The sequence below is a fragment of the Bison bison genome, unplaced genomic scaffold (genome assembly GCF_000754665.1).
Source record: "Bison bison bison isolate TAMUID 2011002044 unplaced genomic scaffold, Bison_UMD1.0 scf7180017864461, whole genome shotgun sequence".
Classification (NCBI taxonomy): Eukaryota; Metazoa; Chordata; class Mammalia; order Artiodactyla; family Bovidae; genus Bison; species Bison bison.
The window spans coordinates 13,775,027-13,795,878 of NW_011495023.1; the positions used below are offsets into that span (position 1 = coordinate 13,775,027).

The 20,852-nt window shown below is 39.1% G+C and overlaps 1 protein-coding gene across 1 annotated transcript in view; it reads right to left on the reverse strand.

Annotated features, from left to right (window-relative positions):
- CUBN (cubilin (intrinsic factor-cobalamin receptor)) overlaps window positions 1-20,852 on the reverse strand; it is a 260,495-nt gene that overhangs the window by 52,970 nt on the left and 186,673 nt on the right. The window contains exons 49-57 of the mRNA XM_010859974.1: window positions 18,680-18,851; window positions 17,377-17,583; window positions 16,575-16,724; window positions 15,372-15,493; window positions 14,577-14,802; window positions 12,695-12,882; window positions 9,163-9,319; window positions 7,381-7,530; window positions 779-979 (exon numbers count right to left, since the gene is read on the reverse strand). Coding sequence (XP_010858276.1) covers window positions 779-979; window positions 7,381-7,530; window positions 9,163-9,319; window positions 12,695-12,882; window positions 14,577-14,802; window positions 15,372-15,493; window positions 16,575-16,724; window positions 17,377-17,583; window positions 18,680-18,851 — 1,573 coding nt within the window. The remainder of the gene's footprint in view (window positions 1-778; window positions 980-7,380; window positions 7,531-9,162; window positions 9,320-12,694; window positions 12,883-14,576; window positions 14,803-15,371; window positions 15,494-16,574; window positions 16,725-17,376; window positions 17,584-18,679; window positions 18,852-20,852) is intronic.

Genomic DNA, 20,852 nt, shown 5'->3' on the forward strand with positions numbered 1-20,852 from the left:
AGCAACGGGTTTCGTCAAGTAAAGATCAAACAAACATTCTGCAAGATCTTTTTCTGGCCCATGTCATTATTGGAGTTGGGATGACATGGGGGAAAAAATTTGCTGTTAGCAAACCAACGAAGTTTATTGCAGGAGAGGAACAGACCATTCAAAACAGGGAAGTGGAGTCTTATGATTTTCAAACAAACATTGATCAAGCTGTCTACCAAAATCTGAAAAGATCTTGGTAGTTACAAAGATTTTTGTCCAATCTGTGACTTCTCATCTTGCCTTTGATATAGAGAAGTTGCAAATTATCACATAGTTGAATACATCAACCTTTTTGTTTACTTGTGCTTTTTACATATTGCTAAAAAAAAAAAAGAAAAAAGAAAAAAAAAACTCTTTCCTTCCAGGAGACTATAAAAACATCCCTTACATTTTTTCTTAATTTATAAAGCATTGCCTTTCACCAGAGTTAAAGTCAAACAAGTTACTTTATGCTACATACAAACAACTAAAGGTGGCTATTCATTCTAAATAAAAATGATCAAAACTGAATCTCTATCTTCCATTTGGTTTTCAAAGAGTAGTTCTGTCAAAGTTTATGAAAAAGGGCCTCCCCATTTTAAAAAGGAAAATACCTAAGTATTTTTAGACCATGTATCTAATTAATAACGTTTTCCCTTAAAGTCTCTGAATCTTCAAGTTGGTCATGTATGAATCACAATTAAATCTCCTGTGGAAATTGCTCAAGAAAGAAAAGAAAATTCCAAACTACATCATTACAGTCACTCACAAGTTATCCTATAGGAAAACTTGAATCCCAAGTCCGTGGTGTGTGCGTTTGAGTAGAAGTTAAGCAGCACTGGACCAGAGGTGGTGAGAGGGGACAGGCTGTCCTCCCCACACAGGGTCGCTAAAGGCGTGGAAGACAAGCTGTAACCCCTGATGATGTGCACGCCGTCATTGACACAGCTTCCCGTTACTGCGGAGTGAGCTGTTCAGGGCAGGGAACAACCAGAAGCAACATAAATAATAATCGGAAGCAATGTAAACGATCACACAAAAATGTGAGGAAGATTCATGCAATTTACACAGAAATTAAAATCAACAATCATTTTGATAAGTCACTATTTAACTCAGTTTCCTGAAGGTTACTTTCACCCTAGTTACCAAGTAAGCACAGGTATGAGGAAACAGGTAGACCTTCACAAGAGGTAAATCCTATTTTGAAACAATCCAGAATTTTCTTTCTTATAAAATGACTCTTTAATTCCATGATTATAAATAGGAGACAATTTTGCCTTCTGATTGACATCTGGAAATATCTGAAGGCATTTTTTTTTTTGCTGTCATGTTGGGGTGTGCCACTGGCATGGTGGGGGTAGATGGATACTGCTAAATATGCTATAAGGCTCAGGGAAGCCACCCAGGCCCCCTGCCCTCCCACCACAAGAATGACTCCACCCCAAATGCTAAAGTGCTGCTAGTGAGAAACTTGGCTGTAACAGCGAAGTTTATACATAGATAAGGGACTTCTACCATGAACAGTGGAATAGAAATGCTTGTAACTGGGCACAAATCTATGTCAGTAGAGCTCTGCGTATCACCTCACTGCATTAGATCAAAATATCACTGATTCTTCAATGGGAAGACACTTGGTGACAAAACCATAAGAAGATAATGATATTAAACACTTTTCCATAATCATCAGATCAGATCAGTCGCTCAGTCGTGTCCGATTCTTTGAGACCCCATGAATCGCAGCACGCCAGGCCTCCCTGTCCATCACCAACTCCCGGAGTTCACTCAGACTCACATCCATTGAGTCAGTGATGCCATCCAGCCATCTCATCCTCTGTCGTCCCCTTCTCCTCTTGCCCCCAATCCCTCCCAGCATCAGAGTCTTTTCCAATGAGTCAACTCTTCGCATGAGGTGGCCAAAGTACTGGAGTTTCAGCTTTAGCATCATTCCTTCCAAAGAAATCCCAGGGCTGATCTCCTTCAGAATGGACTGGTTGGATCTCCTTGAAGTCCATAGTCATAGGGGAACCAACTGAATATATTATCAAAATATATGCAAAATTCCCAAGTGGAATATAGTTAAATGCAACTAGATGATTGTCTTTGAGGGAGAGAAAAAGAACTTAGTCAAGGTTTAAAAAATGTTCTTTAAGGAGCAAGATGTATTTCAAAGTTGAGTTAATGGCCAGGTGGTAGCATTCAATCAGACATGTGAAAACTTGTCAGGAAAAGTAGTTCCCTGAAATGGAATGACACTGTTTACATGGACAAGAGCTCATGTCATGGGACAAGGCACTACAGCCACTCTGAATTTGATCTTCAGTCTGTGACTTTATGAATATTTACTATTGAAATCTTTGAGTATAAAATAATCCTCCATGATTTGTTTTTATGTCTATTTTCCATCCTCCTGAAAAACTGTAAAGCACATGTATTATTTGAAATGGGTAAAGCTCTATCTAGTGTCTTGAAATACAACTTTTATCACATTATTCTGGGCTTCATTACAGAGAGCCATGTTCAATTCTGGATTTCATCATGATTCCATGAACTTGGAGAGAACTGAAAGGAAGCCAAGGATGAGTAATTCGGCAAATAATAGAAACTTGTGGAATTTAGATGCAGACTTCGATTTTCTTTCAGAGTCATGGAGAGGCAGAGATTTAAGAGAGGACTAGAAATAGTGGGAAATCCTTTTTGTTGAAATAGTATAATATTATAGGTATGCTAAAGTCTTCCCAGTTAAATAGCAGAGGGCTCTCGGGAGAGGGATGTGAATTGGGAGCAGCTCTGAGTAGCTTCAGGCTGGACTCCTCAGTGGAGGACGATCCCCTGGGAAGGATAAGCAGGTCCCGGTACAGAGATCAGCTTGGCTGAGTGTGGTCAAGGTCTTGTCAGGCAGTCAAGCAAGGGACCTCACACAACTATACCATCTCTGCTGGAGCTTGACCAATCTGCATAAAACATCAACAGGAGCTATTTCAGAAGAACCATTGCTCAATGCTTTCTAAAGTAGTGAATTGTGAAATGGGCCTACTTTTTGATTTCTTGAGAAACAATTGTGGAAGCAAAGAAGTGGTAAGTAGCTGCATAATGCCACTTAAAAAAATTAGTTTAAACGGAGGAGAAATGTGAACTAAGGTGGACGAAAGTTAATTATCCTGCTTCTTGGTGGGAAAAATGGGCAAAAGGAAAAAAAATCTGAAACCAAATTTTCTCTTGTTTTTCCTTTTGGCTTTCTATTATGCATAGCTTGTAAACCAGAACTTATAAGTTAATGAAGGAAAATTAAGGCAAATATTACATAGGATTTGCCAACTGGCTGCTCTGGAAGTCTAGCTCTGTTACTTGTGGGACCTTTGAGACCATCTCTGGAAGACAGAAAGCAGAAAACCCCATTTTCTGTGTCAAGGGACTACTCTCTATTCAGTTCTTATCAAGAGATACTCTGGATCAGAGAAAAACTGAGTTTAGTTTAATGATAGAGAAACCAAGACACAGAAGGCAAAGGTTTGCCTTAGGTTACCTCATCTGTGAAGTGTTTTTTTTCTTCTATAAAGTTAAAAAAAGAAAAAAGGCCTATAATCCTCCTGGCACCTTGGAGGCATCTGCTTGGCCATGGGAATAATGAGAACAGAAAAACATACTTTTAGACTGTTCAATATTTGGGAAAGTAAAATGAGTACTTGATGACACCTGATTCCAAAATAAGTGTAAACATTAGAGGTTTCTCTCTCATACTTTCTCATATTTTGTCTGTTTTTGCTGTTTTCTTTTTGACCAAAGTAACATTTTGAATTTGTCAAATCTCTATTTTTATTTCACAGTTTTGGAAGGCACTGTTAAGAATACCCATTTTAGTCTTGAGGTAACTTTAAAAGTCTTCTAAGAGCTCAAATAGAAATTTCTTCTATGACTTTTGACTTCCCTAAAATTTTTATAGTTCAGTAGTGATTGTATAGAAAAGTATGTGGTTCATAGAATGACTAGTATTGGAAATGTAATAATAAGGAGAAAGAGAAACCTAGGCCAACATAAAATACCATAACATGCTTTCAGAGCAACTCAGTTTAGTAGAAAGTAGGTCAGTGAACATTTGTAACCTCTCTGTAGGAAAAGCTTCAGAAAGCCCTCAACTAGCCTGAAAGGTAAAATCTTTCCTAACCAGTTGTCAGTGTTTAGTAGACAGCGTATGGACAAGGGTGTTTCCCTGTAGTATTTCATAGCCTGGAATAGATCATTTTTTCCTTGACAAATTCAACTTTTGTGTCAATCCACCACCAAAAAAAAAGCAGAAATAGAATGTTCATCTCCACCCAGTCAACACAGGCTCTGCTGGCTGCTTGGACTCAGAAATACTTTGGACAGAATCTTTCAGAAACAGTTCTATGGCCTCTAGCAGCTAGGAAGACAGATGCTCCTATAGACAGGCTCTGATTTTCCTTGAGAGCAATTCTCTCTCTGTTTTACCACAATACACTGCACATGAATTCTTGAGGCTCATTTAGAAGTGGGTGGAAGGTTATTTTTACTGTAGCTAATGGATCTCTAACTTGCTGATGGCATTCAATGAACTATGGTATGGATATGATTAATGATAAGAATCTAATTACAAAATAAATCTGATTAATGTTGCCCTTTTGGGGAATCATCATGATTCATTTAATCTAAGCCAGAAAATGACTCACTAAGCAGTTTGGAAATGCTGAGTACATGTAACACTAGAAATGTCACAAGACATGATCATAAGGATATGATCTTATACAAAGTAATCTTTTCAACTGGGCGATTCTGAGCAAATCCATCAGTAAAGAAGAAATCACTGAATCTGGAAAAACCAAATATCTGTTCGCAGGTGACTCACATTAAGGTGTGTCTGGAGATCCTGACTGGTGGCACCAAAAAGAACAAAACAATGGCCACTCTGGGACTTCCCTGGTGGTCCAGTGGTTAAGACCCTGAGCTCCTAACATAGGGGGCCCAGATTCTATCCCTGGTTGGGGAACTAGATTCTGCATGCTGCAGCTAAGACCCAGTGCAGCCACATAAATAAATTTAAATAATAAATATTTTTTAAATGGCCACTCTGATGAATTATCATTCACAAGATATGTTTCTACAGGCACAATCTGACTTTCACAAGTACTATTTTATATTTTTGCAAAAATTACAGTGATTACCAGAAAGATTAAGTAGTTTGTATAAAGTCATGTCATTAGCAAGTGGCCATTCTGGCATTGAAACCCGTCCTAAAATATTAAAATACCCCCCATCCCAGGTCAGGTAGTCCACAGTAAGCTCAGCCCTTTACCCCACCTGGTCAACTAAACTCAGGGAGTTACTGTTCACCCTAAATACAGGTTGCCTTCTAATCATACACATACCATTGGTTTTGGCAGTGCTGTGTGTGGCTATTTTACACCGTATATTTGACAGCATCATCTTTTTTTAGTCTAAATTACACCGCCTATGACATTCTCGTGTTTATGGAATTTAATGAGAACAAATGCATATATAGGTGCACAGTCCAAGCCACATGTTTCTGCCCATCCTATTAAAATAACTTTGTCTCAATTAGAAAAATAATAGAAAAGATATAATGTATGGTGATGAATTTAATTAGATTTATCATGGGTGTTCTTTGGAAGGAATGATGCTAAAGCTGAAACTCCAGTACTTTGGCCACCTCATGCAAAAAGTTGACTCATTGGAAAAGACTCTGATGCTGGGAGGGATTGGAGGCAGGAGGAGAAGGGGACGACAGAGGATGAGATGGCTGGTTGGCATCACCGACTCGATGGACGTGAGTCTGCGTGACCTCCGGGAGTTGGTGATGGACAGGGAGGCCTGGCGTGCTGCGATTCATGGGGTTGCAAAGAGTCAGACACGACTGAGTGACTGAACTGAACTGAACTGATCATGGTGATCATTTTGAAATATATATAAATATTAAACCATTACACTGTACACCTGAAACCAATATAATGTTACATGTTATACTTCAATTTTTTAAAAAGTTTTTGATAGTTTTTAACTCATAAAAGAAAACAGAAAGGTATAAAGAAGGAAATAAATATCACCTATCAATCTATGACACCATAGTAACAACTTTTAAAGTACTGCTTAATAGCCTTACAGATTTTATTCCTACACTTCATTTTAAATTAAAAAATTGGATTTTTATATAAACTGCTTTACCTTCCCCTAATATGAATACTTTATAAATCATGAACATCTTTTTATATTACTGGAATTTTGTGCTAGGAAATGCTGGGAAGATTCTATCTTACTTCTTAGTCCATTTTTACAGTGACAGACATCAATGCATACTTGGCATTTTCCAGCAAACACTTGTCAGAAACTACAATATGTAGAGCTATAGGAAAACAAGGTCATAGAGAAAGGATCCAGTGAGAGAGGCTTCATGTAATTTATCAACATATGAGTACTGATATGTCATTTTTATTTTTATGAGATATGAATTTTCTGGAGGCTGAATATTGTAGAACATTTTGCCAGATTTAACTTTACATGCCACGGGAGACCAACCCAAACAGAAGCAAATTTTGGTTGGACAGATGAAGCTTGGCAAATGTACAAATTAATTGTGATTTAGAAATGAAAAGTTAATTTGTAAAAAATATTAAGATGACTGAGTGGTTGAAGGTGCCCATCTTTTCTCTGTGGTGTGACACCACCCAATTAAATATCAAGTTGTATCATGTAGTCAGAACCCAACTCAAACCACAGCTCCACTGGCCCCTTTGCCAACAGTCAGGAGTAAGCCCAAAGGGGTGCTATGGTTAGCAATTTCCCAATCCCTGTGGAACTGATGAGGATGAAAAAGGAGAGGAAAGGGTATCTCACAGTTATATTTCATGAAACTAGATCACAGATCTTTATGTCAATAATTCATTCACTCAACATTTACGGAGTACCTATTGATACTTTGACTCAGTGGTGAAGTTTCTCTTGCTAGTTAGTTCATTGTGTGTGTGCGTGTGTGTGTGCACACATGTGTATGACTGTGTGTAGGTACATGTACCTGTGTGGAATAAATGCAAATGAATAAATTAGAAACCATGATTAACATGTAATAGATTTCAGACTTACTTTCTTTAGGCCATTTACGTGATGATGCTTGTGTTCTTAAAGCTCTTGCATTATTTTTTTTTTTTAACCTCTGGATGGAATATATAGGATGATATGTATGTTCTTCAAATACTGGATGGAATTTTATTCAAGTTTACATCAACTCCACTCTCATATTTTTCATGTTTTCTTCAAATGGTGATTTTTAGACAATCTCAGTCTCTACTTATTGCTCATTCACTTATTTAGAACCAACTGTAATTTACATAAAAATAAACTTACCTTCCAGATGGAAAGACACCAAAGTCAAGAGGATCACGGACAGGGGACTAGCCTCTATGATGTAGGTGCAGTTCATATTGTTGTCATATTGCTTTGGGTAGTTTGGAGAAACGATATAACCTGAAGGGCTAGTGAAATTTCCCCCACATCCTACATGGGAAGAAAAAGGTATTCTCAGAACATTTGTTCTCCCAGACAGTAACTCTTCATCAGTGAGGAAAGCCTCAACTTTCCTAAGCTCTCTACAGCCAGGGTCCCCAACCTCTGTGATCTACTGCCTAATGATCTGAGGTGGAGCTGATGTAATAATAATAGAAATAAAGTGCACAATTAATTTAATGCACTTTAATCATCCTGAAACCATCCCCCATGCCAATCCATGGAAAAACTGTCTTCCATGAAACTGGTCCCTGATGCCAAATAGGTTGGGGACCGCTGCTCTAAAGATATATTCTCTGAGACACTCCAAATGGAAGCAATGGTAACTAAAAGAATGGAGCTCTGATTTAAAAATAAGTATGCATGCAAAATTAGAACAATATATTTTTTAGAAAATGATGCAGAATTTTGGGCTAAGTAGAATTTTCCCACATATCCACTGCAAATCTCTCAATTTTAAGATGGTAAAGGATAACCTAGCAAAGATTGAAGAGGATTCATGTAGCTAAAGGAATAAAACGGATGAGAAGTGACCAGTGCCTGATAAATACACTGAAGTTTTTAAGTACAGTATTATATTATAGAAAAACATGTTCTTCTCATTATCATTGTAATATGGCTGTAAAAATAATACCTGCTTTATAAAATGGTTAAATTTACTAATCCCATCTCTTTAACAATTTCTCACGTGATTCCCTGGTGTTAGAAATAAAGAGAACTACCTTTTTTTTTTTAACCAATAAAATGACATTTATTTTTCTATAACCACTAACTAGTTAATCCACACACTCCTATCTAACATAGATAGAAAACATCAGTATTCTTTTAAGCTGTTAGTAACACACACACACACACATACACAAATACAATGAACCAAGTGAAGGCCTAAAATCAGGGCTGGGGTGCCTTTCATTAATTCCTTTACACCACCCTCTTATTCAAGTCTGGATACCTGTTCACTGTGTTATTTCCTCCAATTCCTTTCATCAAACTTTTTCCTAAACAGTGGTTTGTAAAGAGTGGCTACCTGATTTAACTCAGTCAATAATCATATGCACCACTGTGTCTCAGTCTTGAAAACTCCACGCCTCATTATTCTACCTGGTAGGAGTAGCCACCAGAGAAGGAAGAGAAAATCCTTAAGAAGGTGACTGTCAAGGTTGACTGAGCATGAGAATCATCTGGGTGAGAAACTAAAACATGTAAGTCCCTGGCCAGGGAAATTATGAATTCAGACAAACTTGGGGTGAAGCCCGTGTTTTTACAGCCCCAGCTGAGTCCCATGCAGACAGGTAAGTGCTGCGAGCCAGGAGTGCTGATTGGCTACTAATGACAGCCTCCTGGACTTTGCTCAATTCCTGCCCCACTGCGGATTTCAGGGTCCATTTCGGACATTCGCGAGTGGCACTCAAGCCTTCTACATCATTTCTCTAGTGAGCTACGGTTGAATTCGGTTCCATTCTCACTGAATTGGAAGGAAGGGTGCACTCTCGGGATCAGGTGATTGATTCACTCAAGCCCTTCTCCAGGGTCCTAAGCAACCGTGGAGCAGACCCTCACCTTCCCAGGTCTGCCCATGGCAGCCACGCCCTTTCAAGGACCCCCTCGTTCTGTACTACTTACGGCTCACGAAGGAAGCAGAGAAGCCCTGAGCCGGGGCCTCCTGAGACTGGAACACGGCTGTGAAGACGTTTCTGGGCGTGGTGATGGGCCTCGGGGCCACGTTCCCGCAGCTCGTGGCTAACAGGGTCTGGCTGGACTCCTGAGTGTCCCCCCACACCTAACAGAGCCAGAAACAGGACTTAATGCCCCAGGCTTTCCCTAGTCAATGGTTAAATGTGCCCAGGCTGGAACACGACGGGCACTCAGATGTATAGAGACTGAAACATAATGGTAAATAAAACAAATGCATATCTGCAGTATTTTCTTTTGTGAACCATTAAAGCTTTTTTTTTTTTTTTTTAATAGCACAGCCCATTCTTGACTCTTCCAAGGAGACTGTGCTCATTTTTGTGTAGCTAGGCCATTTCCTCTTGCATACTTCTAGTTGACCTGATTTAGCTGAACTTGCCCAATGCCCAACTAAGGATTACCTAGCCCAAGAAGGCAAGAAGGGCATTGGGCTTGGATTGGTCTTACTTGACTCCTCAACATTTCCTTCACATTGAATCACTCATTCTAAACTTGTCACTTGCAGGAATGTTCCTTGAACAGAGCCACAACACATCAAGCCGTTATAGACATTTCTATTAGCAAATTGGCCCAGAGGAAGAAGTGTGAGGGAGACCAAATGCAGAGCACAGATTTACTATCAGCTCTTCAAGGTCATATCATTTCAAGTGAGTTTCAAACACTGCATATCCTGCTGTTAGTCAGCTTACTGAAGTCAGATTATATTCGCCATGTATGAGATATGGGAGGTGCATGGGGCTGGAACTACTGAGAACAAGAGTGAGGATATTCTGCCAAATATCTAAGATCAAAATAAGCATTAGGAAAGAAATGTACACCACATTTTTCCTAACATCCCCTTTATGTCCTCCCACTCCCTGCCCTTAACTATCCAGGGAAACACTATACAGAAGTTTTCTACCCACCTTCTGTACTGTATGTATTTTTAACTCTGTGAAATTATAAACATGATTTACTGAGAGATCTGCATATACTCTTTTACAAACATCACTGAAAAGGAAAAATGATCAGAGCTAAAACTTTTATGAAAGCATCTCAACTTTTTCAATAAGGAACTTCAAGAATCCTCAAAGGTGTATGCTTTCCTGAAGTCATTAATTATGGATCTGACATCTCTACCTTTTGGCCCAGAACATAAGTGTTATCATGATAATAATGGTAAGGAGTTATTAAATATTCATTGCTGCTGTGTCAGTCAAGATCTCATTTCATTGCCTCTATGACCTAGAACTCTTAAATATTAGATCTACAAAATGTTACAAAACTGGCAGAAATTTTCTGACTTTTCTTAAGGTTTGTACAATTCAGCCTGGCTGCATGTGATATTTTATCACTCAAGTGATTTTTTAAAAAAATTATGTTTATTGAGTACCTGCAGATTCACATGCAGTTGTAAGACATAGAGGAATCCCTGGCACACATTTCCCAGTTTCCTCTAATACTGACATCTTGTAAAACTATAATTAATATCATAACCAGGAGGTGGACTTGATACAGTCCACCTGTCTTTTTCAATTTCCCAGTGTCACTTGTATTCACACATGTGTGTGTGCACATTTGGTTATACACCAGTTTAGACAGTAAGTCCCCTACACACGAACCTTCAAGTTGTGAACTTTTAAAGAGTGAATGTGTGTTCACATGTCCAATCACATAGGTCAGTTCACATGTCCAGCATACATTGTCATTTGCCTGTATCCTCTACAAGCGGTTGTGCCTTCATGTATTTTACTGTAGAGTACTATATAGAGTGTAGTAGTGCAGCATCTTTATTTCAAAGTCCAGGATGTCCAGAAGCAAGCGTAAAAGCAGTGGTGATGTAGTTGACTATTGTACTTTTCAAGGTACTGTACTGTAAGATTCAGTTCAGTTCAGTCACTCAGTCATGTCCGGCTGTTTGCAACCCCATGGACTGCAGCATACCAAGCCTCCATGTCCATCACCAGCTCCCAGAGTTTACCCAAACTCATGCCCATTGAGTCGGTGATGCCATCCAACCATCTCATCCTCTGTTGTCCCCTTCTCCTCCCACCTTCAATCTTTCGCAGCATCAGGGTCTTTTCAAATTAGTCAGCTCTTCGTACCAGGTGGCCAAGTATTGGAGCTTCCACTTCAACATCAATCCTTCCAATGAACACTCAGGACTGATCTCCTTTAGGATGGACTGTTTGGATCTCCTTGTAGTCCAAGGGACTCTCAAGAGTCTTCTCCAACACCACAGTTCAAAAGCATCAATTCTTCAGCGCTCAGCTTTCTTTATAGTCCAACTCTTACATCCATACATGACTACTGGAAAAACCATAGCCTTGACTAGATGGACCTTTGTTGTCAAAGTAATGTCTCTGCTTTAAAGATGTTTATTTTTTGTTTGTTTTTTTATGTATTATTTGTGTGAAAAGTTTTATAAACCTAATACATGACAGTACTATATAGCTGATTGTATTAGCTGGGTACCTAGGCTAACTGTTGGACCAATTAAGAAATTCTTCGGTGCTCAATTTCCTTTATGGTCCAATGAGCATCGAAGAATTGATGCTTTTGAACAGTGGTGCTGGAGAAGACTCTTGAGAGTCCCTTGGACTGCAAGGATATCAAACCAGTCCATCCTAAAAGAAATCAGTCTTGAATATTCATTGGAAGGACTGATGCTGAAGCTGAAGCTCCAATACTTGGGCCACCTGGTGCGAAGAACTGACTCATTGGAAAAGACCCTGATGCTGGGAAAGATGGAAGGCGGGAGGAGAAGGGACGACAGAGGATGAGATGGCTGGATGGCATCACTGACTCGATGGACATGAGCTTGAGTAAGCTCCAGGAGTTGGTGATGGACAGGGAAGCCTGGCGTGCTGCAGTTCATGGGGTTGTGAGAAGTCGGACATGACTGAGTGTCTGAACTGAACTGTAATGAATGAACAAATTGGACCTATAACCACACTCTTCAGATGGAACTCATTCATACATAGGGGACTTACTGTACCATCACCTTCAAGATACTGAGCAGCTCCAACTCCAAGGCTCCCCAGAGCTGCCACTTCTACTCATTGAGTAGTTTTTATATTCCAAGTATTGAGTACTATATATGTTATTGTATCATATCACCTCTAATGCTAAAAACATTCCTACTAAAGTAGGAGTTATTCTCTTCATTTTACAGTTGAGTGATTTAAAACCCAGATGTTTACTTGGCTCAGAGAGGAACATGCAGGCGGTAAATGCAAGGGAGGTGGAGTCCAGGCCAATGTTCTTTCCACTAAAAGGTGTACAGGCCCTCAGAGACAGAACATATAAGATCCAAAAAAGCATTTTTTTAAACTCCCAGTGGTTGAGGTTTCTCACTTTTTCATTCAAGAAATCCAAGCAGTGAAATTGTCCTTCTACTTTGAGAGCAATGAGTCATTTCTAATCTAAACGTTTACGTTCCTGAAACCAGCTTGGCTCCCATTAAATACACAAGCACACTGACCTTCACAAAGCTGTTCTGACACTGTCCATCCCCACTGGGGATGAGGAAGTTGTTGTCAAAGCTGATCTCCAAGTGTTTACTTTGGTGTGTAATGACTGTCCAGGAACATCTGCTGTTCTCGGGAAAATTCTGAGGCCAGTGAGGGGATCTGATTGTACCATTGTTCAAATGAAGTACTCCACCACAGCCTGAAAAATTGTCATGGAAATAGTCATCACCTAGTGAAGAATGTAACAATTTTGGTAAACCCAAGGCTTCTGGAGAAGACACATTTCTAAATGAGATGTCAGGGCATCTCTCCTTACATATGAGTCTCTGACCCTCGGGGCAGGTCCACAGCAAGGACTGTCAGCAAATGTAAGGTCAGTGAAGTCACAGGAACCTTCAGTTGTTACTGTTTGGTTACCCCTGTACTGAACTCACCTGATCCCATTAGTCCATGCCAAAAAGAGAATAGACTTCCACTCTGTCATCAAACAAGAGCAATAATTTTTACTCCCCTTGAGGCTCTGGTGGATTAATATTTGTGGCCCAACAATCTCAAGCTTTGTTTTTTACTGCCACAAACACATGAGAGTGCAAGTCTATACTTATTTGCAATTTTACTCTAACATACATATGTAACATGTAATTTTAATCTAACTTAAACAGGACAAAACGATTTTGAGGAGGGCAAAACTTTTCATTAAGCAACCTGGTTCATTCACACTGAAATGCCAATGGATGAAAATTACATTACAGGGATTAAAAGAAAGAAAAACCTATAATTATTTTGTAATATTTAAAATATGTTCTTAAGAGACAACAAAAGAAAAATATGTGAACTTTAAACAAAATGAAGTTAGAGTTTTCTTTGTATCTTTTGCTTTTAAACCCTAGGGAAACTAGGGGTTCATCTCAAACACCCTTCCGAGTCCAACAGCAACCAGTGGGTTACTGAGGGACAGTTTGAATCAAAGCTCTTTTCCACAAAGAGCTTCCTAATCACCCCCTGACTCTTCTAGAAATAACTGTCCTCTTTGATATTCCAAGGCTATGATGGGATCCTAACAAAAGTATCCAATGCAAATCTTACATTTTCTGAGGATTTCCATGAAGTTCATAGTTTGCAGGTACAACAATTAATCCTTTGAAATCAGATCTGTTATGTTTTGCCCTGTACAGAGCATTCATTCTAAATCACAAATGTTATCTTGTCACTTTGCTGCTCAAAACTCTTCAACTAGCTCCCCATTGCTTGAGGGGTAATTCAGAAGCCAAGGCTCTTCAGGATGCAGTGGTAGTGGTTTAGTCTCTAAGTTGCGTCCGACTCGCGACCCCATAGACTGTAGCCCACAAGGCTCCTCTGTCCATGGGATTCTCCAAGCAAGAATAGTGGAGTGGGTTGCCATTTCCTTTTCCAGGAGATCTTCAGGACATGGATGACAGCTTTTCCTGACCTCAACTCACCACTCTGCATCCTGCCTCCAAGCTCAGAATACTTTAAACTACTTGTGATTCCAGCACATATTTTCTATTACTTGTGATTCCCAAGCTGTGCCATGGCCTTTTGCCTATGGAGGCAACATGGTAGAAGTATTTAAATCAAAGTTTCTGGGCTCTGCTGTCTTTACTCAAATCTCAAATCTTCTGATTATCAGCTACACGACTTGGGCAGTTTATCAACCCATTTATCCTGCTTCCACCCATGCAAGTGGAGAAAATGTAGATCGATAGTGTGTCTTCCTTAGAAGGTTGTTACATGAGATGACATGTGTAGCATAAAAATTTAGAATTGATTCTGAAAGATTAGGTACAAAATATAGACTTGTTGGATTAGTTAGTAAATTTTAAAACTACATTGATGACAAAAGACAGTAAGTGCAGACAGTATTTCTTTTACCTAAAGTCTCTGAGCTCCATGTAGCATAAAATCCACCATGTTGTATCGAATGGTCTGTATTAAAAATCACCACCAGCTGGTTGGAACCTGACTGGATCGTCCCTGGATTTAAAATTCCACAGTAGTGTCCTATGATGGGTGATCCAGGAGAACCACCGTTCCTCACAGTGACCGAGTCCCAGGCACAGTTTTCATGGGCTTCAACGTCAAAATCACTGAATGTCAGCTGCGGGAGAAAAGAGAAGAAATGAGAAAACACTCTGAGTTGTAAATGAGCCTGTCTATGTAGAGTTAGACTGAAGTTCTTCTGCATCCTTTCATTTTAATTTATATAATTTTGTATTTACATATCTTCTTTCATTCTCCTTGCCCTTCTCTACTTTTTCTTATGGAAGTTTCTCTTGGAAATTTTGAGAGTGAATATTTCTCCCAGAATGGGAGTCATTAGGATCATATTCAGTCCCCTGGGCTGGGATGGCAGCTTATATTAAGAACATGAAAGCATCTCTATTCCAGATGGAGAATGGTCTTCTACAGAAAGCTTCTCCTGTGCTTGAAAAAGAATGGAATATATTTCATCCTTCATTAATTGTAAATGTGTAGATGTCAATGAATGTACTCCAATCAGAGAATTTTAGGGAGAAAATGATTTGATGGCAGAATTAAAGCCTATTCTAATCACTTGCTTATTAAAAAAAAAAACAAAACAAAAAAAAACTCTGTCTCCACCCAGGACACAGTACTTTTATTGTAGTTTCAGAAGTATTGATATTTCACCCACTTGTTAGTACTCACATTGATGGTGTGGCCTTGTGGGGCTTCCAACAGCCAAGAACAGTGGGTCAAGCTGTCATACGCAGCTGGATAGTTGGGGCTTGAGATCACTCCACTGTCACCTATCTGTATTCCACCACAGTCTGAAATTAGATTTGTAAACTTCTCAATAAGATAGGAAAAAACCCACAAAATTCTGTAAAGCCAAAGTAAATACTGCTTATAACCACTGTACTTTATGATTTTTAAAAAGGGGCAATAAATGGATAAATAGATGAAATTAGATGACAGCAAAGTAAAACTGAAAGTAAAAAGTAAAAAGATGGAAGATTAGAAACAAACAGAATCTTATATAGTGTTAATTAGATGGAATCACACAATGAAGGTGGGCTCAAGTTTGATACAAAGGAGAAGGAAGATGTATGAACCAAAAATGGTAAAAACTTGGATGAGCATAGAATAAATGCAATAAATGCGCCTGACAACAAATGCACTAGGGACAATGTAAAGAACACTGGCTTTCTCGAAAACACTCGGCCCATGAAAACACATGTAAGCTTGAAGAATATGACCAGTACCATAACTAAACATTTTGTCATTTGACAATAAACACACATACTGTAGTCAGCTATCAGAGTATACATTAGCACAGAAAGTTGAAGAAGTTAGAAAAAAATTTTCTAATTTACAAAAATACATTTTGAAAGCATAGTATGGTATGATGTTCCACAGAAATAGTAATGCTTCCAGATGTCTGATGCTTTTCTTTCAATCTGATGAAGAAGAACCAGTTGGCAACCTGGTTGACTGAGTGGATAAGAAATCTCACTCCTTTCCCCAGTCAACTGTTTGCTTATAAGAACTGGCTATATTGTCTGCCCTGGAGAAAGTTACACGTGCCCTTGAAAAGAGTATGTATTCCACTGTTGTTGCTTTAAGTGTTCTGTAGATGTCAGGTTAAGTCGGTTGTTCAGGCCTTATATATCCTTGCTAGTTTTCTGTTTAATTGTGATGCCAATTAAAACATTATTTTGAGTTGTCTGAAAAAAAAGAACTGGGTAGAAAGTATAAATAAAAATGTCTGATTGACATTACCAATAAAACCAACAAATAAACCTAGAAATAAATCTAACAAAATACATGTAAGATCTTTCTGGAAAATATCATTTAAAAATTTATGTATTGTGTTAGCACTAGAGTTGGAGAGCTTATCATCAGTCTTACCTGTAAAGGAATACTGTGCATGGAATCCAACATGTTCTACACGCTCATTGGTGACAAAGTGTATCCATACCTCTGGATAAGGGATAACCAATGGCATTCTAGGTTTTGAAGATCCACAAAGTCTCCATATCAGAAGCCCATCGGCATTATCTGAGCAGAACAATGCACTGAGTGTCATTTATATAACTTACGAAAAATAATTCAACAAATTCAATCAGAATAAGTAATAATAATAAAAAAACATTTCAAGCTATTCACTGATGCACATTTAAATTCTGGTTTAGCAGCAGACATTTCACAAATCCTCTTTCTTTCTTGACTACAAAGGAAAGAGTGCCTCAAACACGGTGAAAAAGAATGGTTTTTTCGGTATGGACCTCTTTATCCTAGGCACAATTTTGCTCCAATTCATGTCTTCATAATTATTTTTTAGCATGTATTTAAACAGAGACACAATTGGTAAAAACCTTAAAAACCTAGGGTCTAGCTGTCAACACTGATCCATCTCATTCCGTTTATGGGCAATATTGTCCTCGGCTGGACACATGCAGAATGATGGTTTTGTCTGAACAGTGTTCTTCTGGACATTACATACATATATTACCAATGGCATGCTAGGTTTTGAAGATCCACAAAGTCTCCATATCAGAAGCCCATTGGCATTAGCTGAGCAGAACAACGCACCGAGTGTCATTTATGTAACTTTCTTTTTGACTCCCTTCATTGGGAGGTCACTGGACTCCAGGCAAAAGGAGAAAGTTGTAGATATGAATGGAAGAACGTGTTCCTTGACTGGACTCACCTACTCGGAACTCAAGGACATCTGATTGACAGTCTTGGTGAGTTTCTAGATAAAAATCCTCAAAATGAATATAAATGGAGGAGTTGCCCTGATTGGGGTTGCTGAGCATCCACTCGCAGTTTAGGTTTCTTGAATAATTACTGACTCCGTCATAGCCAGGAGAAGTAAAGTTTCCTTTAGGGAAGCTTGTAAGGGAACCACCGCACACTGAGGAAACAGAAATTGACAAAAAACTAGTTGTCAGACTCATGCCATAGGAGAAGATACACATGTGACAGGAAAAAATAACTATAATAACCACAGCAGTCTTTTTTTTTTTTTTTTATTGCTTTGATTTGTTTTTCCAGATGAAGTCAGGGTTGTGGGCAAAGGGCTGGCTCATCACACCAACTACAGAAGTTGTTTCTGTGGGTTTAGAAAGATGCACAGAAATAAGCAATTCCTTTATTTCCCTAAAGGTGTAGATTAGGTGAGTGAGGTTTGGCTAAGTCAGTATCTTCTAATATGAGCCCACTGTTCACTAATATTTCACTTAAAGTAATATCCAAATATAATGGTGGCCCTGATGGCTTCTGATTAGGAATCCTCCACTTGACCTGAGAATTGAATTGAATAAAACAGATAATATTTAACACTGGCATTGTGATGAATTTGCTCTTTTTAAAAGGGAATGAATATTCTTTGTATCAATGAAATAAAGTTTTTTTTTTAATTCAATTCCAGTCTTCCTAAAGTTTAAAGTTCCTAGATAATAACACCAATCCAGAAAGTAGGAGGATATTTACAGTAGAAAGGCCATTATCTTGCTTAATTTTAAATATCCCATATCATATGTGAACCCCATATTCACGCATGCTGGAAGTCTATATCTGGATAGATGGATGACTCAGAAGCAATACAATCTGTCTTCAGTTGCATTAGTTACCCTCCGGGAGTAAGCTACCTTCCAAGAGATCTCTGTCCTTTTCCAGAACAGAGAACTGACCAAGGGCTGTGGGCCTGGCAGTCGTCTATAATGGTGACACTGCATGGGACTCAGCTGGAAGCTCTCCTAACAGCACTTTTTTTTAACTTTTCTAATTCTCAATAGCAGTTTTCTTTCCAAAACTAGAAGCTTTTGTCTTTTGTTTTTGGGCTTTTTGGTTGGATTTTCTATCTGGTTATGTTTGTCTTTCATGGAAGATTCTAGGTGTAACCCTGATCTCTGAGGGGAACACGGATGACTCCGCTGCTGTTGGCAGCAGCTACAGGGCACTTGCCATGTGGACTGTAACACAGGTGTATTCGTAGCAGCTGCTATTACCTGCATCTTCATTGGACGTGTAGGAGGCAATGAAGCCGCCGTATGGCCTGGACCCGTCCGTGAAATAAACGACCTTCATTGTATTTCCTGAAGATTCGATTTCATTGCTGCCATTCACGCTCCTGCACAGTTTCTCCAGCTGGGGTGAGTTACTTCTAATGCCATTAAATACCTGTTGAGAAAAATAGTTTAACCTTTAGACATAGCCCATCTTACTGAGTATTTCCTAGGAGTTTATGTTCCCAGCCTAGACATGCTTCTTTCTAAGGAAACTCTGAGCTAAAATGAATTACTTCACAATATGGGCACTTGACCCAGGGTCACAAGCCACCGCATCACCCGCAGCGCATTTTGTGCCCTCAGGGTCATTGCACGAAAATGGAAGCATTGCAGTCATGCCCTCCTGCCACATAGTGACAAACAAAAAACTGCTGTGCTCTTTGCAACTGGAATCTGTGCTCAAAATGTAAAGCAGCTATGCTAACATGCTCACGTCTTAGTTCACAGAGTTCACTGGGGAGCAGTTTTTCTTAGCAATGCATCAGGACCTTTGACATGGGCAAAGAGGGTTTAAAGGTTAGTCTCTGATGAACTGAAGTATAGAAGAACTCAAATATTTTTAAATGCCTTGAAAAGTGATTTTAAAAAATCAATCTCAATATAATAGTTCTTTCCTAATTACTTATGCATTCAAAGCGTCAACTTTCTTGCAAGTTTGAACTTTTAAAAATGGATTTGAATATTGTGGACGCCAAAATATTAAACAACTCCAGTTATGCACACGGTTATGATAATTGGCAAAATATTCTTCCACTTCTGTCCAAAACCAAGTGGATATCTAGGATAGCTCGAGAAAGATCTAGAAGTAACTAAACAGTAAATGAAAGAGTGAGTGACAGTTCTGCTTTTAAAAAGGATTGGAGTGGCTTACAATTAGGAATAATGAGGCTGAATATGACATTAAGAGCTATGGAAGTGGATACTGTATTCCATACAAAAGCTGTATGCTTTTCTGTCTACTGTAACTGATCATCAAATGTAGCTCTTTGGGGGCTTCTGGTTTAAAGTGTCTTCCAGCTTGTAGGAATGGACCCAACATTTCTTATCATTTATTGAGCACAAACAGCATGCCAGACTCTACTAATAACCCCTTGGATTACCTTATCAAATTAGCAAACTAACCTCTCAGACACAATATATTACCCCTGTTTTCCAGGTTAAGACACCAGAATTCAGAAAGATAATGCCACCTGCCGCAGTATAAAGAGCCAGTAATAATAAAACTGGGATTCAAATTATGCCTCTGATTCCAAACCACCAAACAATGCATAGGAAACAGGAGAGAGGTATTTCAATAATTCTAAAAACAGGAATGGGCAACACATTGTCAGAATCAAAAGGTATTATTTGCAACTACAAGGATAATATGTGCAAAACTATGATCAATGGCCTTTGTCTCTTCCCCAGCATCTGCCCTGAGTGTAAAATCATAGTGACTAAGAATTGTGAGGCATCATTTATCATGCAAACCCCTGCTTTTAGGAGGAACAAGACGGCTGTTTCCACATTCCTCCTCTATTCCTCTTTGAGAAACTAAAACTCTTGGAAAACAGTGGGGTATGAAGTAAGTATGTGAAATTCAGGACATAAAATGCGCTAAAAACAGGAATTCAATGGGGTATTCGGCTCATTATTCTGCACACAGGATGGTGTGGCTTTCCCACTTCTCCATCCGGGCACAGCGTGAGACCCGCAGCTGGTCTGGAGGAATGGTATGCTTAGGTTACTGCATGAGGTATTGTTCTGGAAGTGGCTTGCTCAAAGCCACCCTTGAGCAACCTGTAGATCTCAGGAAGAGTCCCTACCTCCTTCCTTCCTTCCTTTCTTTCTTTCAGTCAAGTTCTCAAGCAAATAAAGGATAAATAGAAGACAAGCCACATCCTGTTGTTTGGAGCAGAATGAAGAGGAAACAACACAAGCATGCAACTCATAAAAAAATGTATTTCAAAGAAAGGAATGTGGACATTGTATTAAAGATTCAGAAATTTATTCTGAAAGTGATTCTCTGATGCTTAACCTCAGGGGTGAGGGGGTGGAGAAGACCTGTAATATGACATTTGTGGTTTCCCCTGTTTAACAATCAGAAACCCCCTTGGTCACCCCCTTCCCACCC